General features: G+C 36.2%; 1 protein-coding gene across 2 annotated transcripts in view; it reads left to right on the top strand.

Annotated features, from left to right (window-relative positions):
- The first annotated feature begins 2,586 nt into the window (after nucleotides 1-2,586).
- Nucleotides 2,587-5,823, top strand: part of LOC105108584 (dehydration-responsive protein RD22-like) — a 6,067-nt gene continuing 2,830 nt past the window's right edge. Inside the window, exon 1 of one of the 2 annotated variants that reach the window (XR_839085.1) lies at nucleotides 2,587-3,617. Coding sequence is in view for 1 of the 2 variants with exons in the window: in XM_011002934.1 (XP_011001236.1) it covers nucleotides 2,624-3,670 (1,047 nt within the window). In the remaining variant the exon portion in view is untranslated. Of the gene's footprint in view, nucleotides 3,878-5,823 lie in introns of those variants that run through there. The other variant, XM_011002934.1, reaches the window with a different exon arrangement.

Below are 5,823 nucleotides of genomic sequence, written 5' to 3'. Positions count from 1 at the left end.
ATGAAGAGGAGTCCCTTCGCTGTTGAGCTTGGAATCCACGACCATTAGAAGTGAATTTTTGTGAGGATCCACAATAGCCTAGAGAGTTTGATTATGGACGTTGCTGCTGTTGTCCGTAGAAAGCCAACTGATGAGTGAGGGAAGGAGTTGTGATGTTTTTGTGATTGTAGAACCAGTTACGCCTTTGATCAAAGTTTTGGAGTTGAGAAACTAACTCAGAGTATGATGGCTTAGGGGGCTTCAACATGGTTGTTGTGAATGTTTCATAATGAGAGCCAAGGCTGGTAAGAAGGCAGAAGACCTTTTCTTGGTCTGGTATAAGCTTTTCAATGGCTGATAAGTTGTCATAGAGACCTTTGAAGGTTCGAATATGTTTTGTTATTGTTTTTGTCTTCCTTTTGAAGGTAGGTTACTTGTTGTCATGGTGTGAACTCACGTTCTTGTGAGTCTTGCTCATATGCATTTTTTAGAGCCTCCCAAACAACATGAGCTGTGTCGAGACCAACAACGCGTCCGAGAGTTTCCTCTGAAAAAGTTCCAATGATCCACTCTCGAAGGAGACGATCTGACTTTCGCCAAGCTATAAAGGAATCTGTTAATTGTGGGGTTGAGTTTTCTATATTTATGTATTTTGTTGGAGCGGGATCTTCATTTGTGAGATGTCTCATGACCATTTCTTGACTCTCATCAAGAGCCGGAGCTTGTTCACGCCACAAGGGATAATTGTTTGGAGTGAGTCGGAGGGTGATGAAGTTCCCAACATTGAGTGATAAGGTAGTCATTGTGACAGAAGTGAGCGGAGATAAGAAGTAAGATAAAGAGAGGATAAGCTGTAGTATCTGCGATATCTTACACCTAGTGTTCACAGAGGCTTCAATACCATAAAGAAAAATAAACTGAGCTAACAGAGTATTTCGCAAATAAATATTTAGTCTCTGTTCTTATTTTTCAACATAAACAACCAGGCTATGCAAGTGAAGTATTTAAACTCATAATATATAATGATTCAGCTATAAAATAAAAGGGAAATCCCATGAAATTTGGTTAATGACAGTGATAATTTGTTGTAATGACATCTTCACGACAGAGAAGTTTGTTACAATGATAGCTTGATAATAGGGAATTTGTCAGCAGATAATCCCTGTAAGTTTGCTAAACTACCATGTAGAGTTATTGTAATTTTGAACTTCATGATTTTATAGGCTTGATTGGATTGTCATATTGGTTTAAACATATTGCCGTTAGAGCTCCAAGATCACTCAATGTCTCTCCTGTAATTGAGGGTAGATTGTGAAAGTCTCCACCCTTGTTTCTCCAAGAATCTCGTGTATCTTTATTTCTCAATTGACTCTCACAATTATTGGTAGTTATTGGTAGTGTCACCAGTGCTAAGCTGTGATAGGTTGTTAATAGTTATTAATTTAGATTTAGATACTTGGTAAAAATTATAGTTAAAATTTATAAATAATAATAAAAAATATATAAAATATTTAGGTAATATCTATTTGTTTTTGTGTTAAAAAAACGCTTTTAAAAGAAATTAAATTTTTTTATATTTTAAATTAATATTTTTTTAGTATTGTCAAATCATTTTGATATGTTGATATCAAAATAATTTTTAAAAAATAAATAAAATATTATTTTGATGTATTTTTGAATGAAAAACACTTTAAAAAATAACTATAACAATACTTTCAAACATTTTTGATAGAATATTTACAAAACTTAATTAAAACATATATAAAAACTACTGTAAAAAAATTATATTTCAAATTTAATTTTTTAATATGTCTCACAGTGTAAAATATAATTTTTTTTAATTATTAAATATATTATTGTGTTTGTTTCATCACTGATATTAAAACAGGCGGACAGCAAACACAATCTAAAGCTAGGACGGCAGTATCGACAATTTTTTTTAAAAAGAAAGAATACAAACAGCAAGTTTTTTATAAAGAGAAAAGCTACAACGGTGGTAGAGAAAAACGAACCAGGTTAAAAAACACTATCTATCATAATTTTAAATCTGATATGGTAAGTTGTCACAATTTAAAATTATAATATTCAATCGATATATTCACCATATCTAAACGTGATATTTTTAAATATCATAATTGTTAATTATCACGTATACAAAGTATACTATTTGACTAATTATTTTTTAAACTATACCATTTTTTGTCAATATTTCTAATTTTCTTCGCTAATATACAAAGTATACTATTTCACCAATTATCGCGTCTTGAATGCAGGGCAAACAAAGACAGGAGTGAGGGAAGGCTTGGTCACTATCAACCCCACACACTTGCACCGCCCGTAAGAGATAGTGCAAGGACAAAGCTGCCATCACTGCCTAGTGCAAGCAGTGCTGACAGCTCTGTCAGCGAGCGTCAATAATGAAAGGAGTCGATTGCAAAATGATACGCCTCGTCCCTTGAGCAACTCCATTTCTCTCTCTCTCTCTCAAACCCTATTGGCTACCACGCAGACCTTGTGTCTTTGAGCTTGTCTCTACCTTTGACTTGTCAACTTCTCACTTCACACGCGTGTCGATTTACAGGATATAAACAAATTTACCTCTATAAATAATGTCACTTGCTCACTTCTTCATTATCTTCAAAAAATGTCTCTAGCCAATTCTTGTGCACTGCTCCTCCTCTCCTTTCTCACTCTCTCCCTCTACACTACCTTCTCCACCGCTGCCAATACAATCGGTGTAACCCACACGACAGTGGCTGTGGCTGCTGACAATGTCCCTTTTCCAAAGAAAGTTGCCACCTTCCTCCCTAGCGATATTTCTCCACCTACTGAGAAGTATTGGTACTCAAGGTTGCCCAACACTCCATTGCCAAAAGCCCTGGAATATCTTCTACAACCTGGTCATTATCCTTCAATCACCAGAGAATTCGCTAATGAAAACGTAAGTGCTGCTGTTATCCAAAGAACGTATAGAAGAGTTTACAAACGACACTATAAAAGAGGCGATAAAAAATCCCTAAAGTCTGCCCTTCCTGACTCAACGATATTCTACCAGTACAACGATCTCCATCCAGATAAAAAAATGAAAATTCTTTTTACGGATAGTGGAACCAAGGTTAGTTTCTTGCCTCGTCAAGTCGCAGAGTCTATACCATTTTCGAGTGACAAAATACCAGAGATTTTGAAGTACTTTGCACTAGAAGTCAACTCAAAAGAGGCTCAGGTTATCAGAGAAGAAATAGGAGGATGCGAGGAGCCAAACATGGAAGGAGAAGACAAATACTGTGCTACATCTCTAGAGTCATTAATTGATTTTAGTGTTGAAAGGCTTGGCCAAAATGTTCGGGTACTCTCGACCGAAGCAGGCAAGAAGCAAGAGTATACGGTTTCAGCCGCAGTGAAAATGATTGGAGATCATAAAGCAGCAGTGTGTCACAAGATGAGATATCCTTATGCAGTGCACTATTGCCATGTAATCGCAGACACAGAGGTTGATGAGGTTCCATTAGTGGGTGCTGATGGCACCAGAGTGACAGCCGTAACGGTTTGCCACCTGAACACATCAGCTTGGAGTCCAGACCATATGGCGTTTCAAGTTCTCAAAATTAAGCCAGGACCTGCTGTTTGTCACTTTCTAGATAGTGATACTCTCGTTTGGGTGCCAAATAAGGATAAAAAAATGACTCCATGACCATAGGTAAAAGCTCGGTATTGATCAGCAGATCAGGGCTTTAATAAGTTTGCTGCCTTGCTGTCGTAGCTGTTTATAATATCTATGTACTCCGGTCCCTTCCCCGTTGTCGTGGCTGGTTATAATATCTATGTACTCCCGGTCCCTTCCCTGTTGTCGCAGCTGTTTATAATATTTATGTACTCCGGTCCCTTCCCTGTTGTCGTAGCTGTTTATGTTTGTTATTTACACGCACGCCCTCACCGTGTTTTGGTGTGGAAGCCCTGGTTTCCTTAAGAAGGTGATCCTGAAAAACCTGCCTTATCAGGTATACACATTCAGAAGTACAGTTGCAATTTGGTATTTATGCTTAGAAAATGTGATCCCATAATGAATGGAAGAAACCTTGATCAATAACTAAAAGAAAAAACAAACAAACAAACATATGTATACATATATAGTGTAAGGAATTTGGACTGTGAGAGATTAATATAAACCATTTAGATTAAGTTTTAAGATTTATATGTTTTTATACCAAGTAGTTAAGAGTTTGAATCGAATCTCGCCACACTTGTTTTTTTTACTTAAATTAATAAAATGAAATATAAAATAATAATGATTGTATATATGTACAAGTTTCAAGTAAAAAAAAAACTTCCATATCTCATCTAACAACTCAACGTTTTGTATTATGATTGCACTGCAGCACTCTAAAAGAAATTCGCCAAATGATTTGGAGACGGATTTTTTGAGCTAGATGGTTGAAGGTGATTATTCTGCATCATTTGACGTGGAAAACACATAATAGGAACAATTAATAAGATTATGGTAGAAAAAACATGGCAACCATAAAATATTTGATTATATTGTTTCAAAGGGGACTGCCACCAGCTTGATGATCCTGATCCTAGATAACCATAAAAAAAACCCAGCCTCAACAATATTCTACTTGTACAGCGATCTCCACCCTGGCAAAAAGATGACATTGCTTTTTACTAATAGTGGAACCAAGCTTAGTTTCCTGCATCGTCAAGTCGCAGAGTCCACACCGTTTTCGAGTGAAAAAATACAGAGATTATGAAGTATTCTGCACTAGAAGTCAACTCAAAAGAGGCTCAGATTATCAGAGATGAAATAGGAGGATGTGAGGAGCCAAACATGGAAGGAGAAGACAAATATTGTGCAATATCTCTTGAGTAATTGATTGATTTTAGTGTTGAAAGGCTTGGCCAAGATGATCGGGTTCTATCGACTGAACCAAGCAAGAAGCAAGAGTGTACTGCTTCAGAAAAAAAGGGAAAACATAAAGCAATTGTGGTTCATTAGATGAGATACCTATACGCAGTGCACTAATGCCATTATTGAATTTATTGTTACTGATTTGTTATATTGTTATAACTGCTAGTTCTAGAAACTTGTCATAGCTGTCTTACAGTTATACCAGCTGTCATTACAGCTGGTTTTCCTGCCTTCTGTAACCACCTTCTAAGGAACAATATATATATGATTTATTCTTTAGCTTCAAGCGATAACAGAACAGAGAGATTTACTTTCTCAAATTCTCTAAGGGATATACATCTTTTCTTTCTTTATTCATTTATAAAGACACTAGTGGGTGCGACATCAGCACCCACTAGTGGGATTTACTTTCCACTAGTGGGTGCTGATTTACTTTCCCTCTCTATATTCGTAGTTGTTTGTGTTTTCAACGTTTAACTCGACAAAAAGATCCTGGAAAGGCTGAAAAAGCTGCCTTAACAGGCTTTGAAACATCTATTGAAAACCTTGCTAGTGCTATTTTCTAGGTACTGGTAGCTCCCTCACCAGATCACCAAACATGCAAATCAAATGAATTATTTCGGAAATTTCCCATTTTCAATCTATGTTTGGCAGAAAATCCAAGAAATGGTGGGACCCACCGGCAGAATTGCTTGATTCTTCCCGCATACACTCACATGCCTGAAGTCACACTTGTAAAAGATAATTATAACATTATTGGTGCATAGAACAAGCGACGACATCACAAGTCATCGTTTGTTTGTCCCACCAAGCAACTTGCAAGATGGCAAGTACTTGTTATTGTATTTGCTCACTTCTTCATTATCTTCAAAAAAAAAATCAGTAAATTTTAACATGAGAATCATGTGAATATATATATATATATATATATATAT

Source organism: Populus euphratica, unplaced genomic scaffold (assembly GCF_000495115.2).
Source record: "Populus euphratica unplaced genomic scaffold, PopEup_1.0 scaffold196.1, whole genome shotgun sequence".
Taxonomy (NCBI): Eukaryota; Viridiplantae; Streptophyta; class Magnoliopsida; order Malpighiales; family Salicaceae; genus Populus; species Populus euphratica.
The sequence above is the reverse complement of the archived record's forward strand: the minus strand, read 5'-3'. Positions and strand labels throughout refer to the sequence as shown.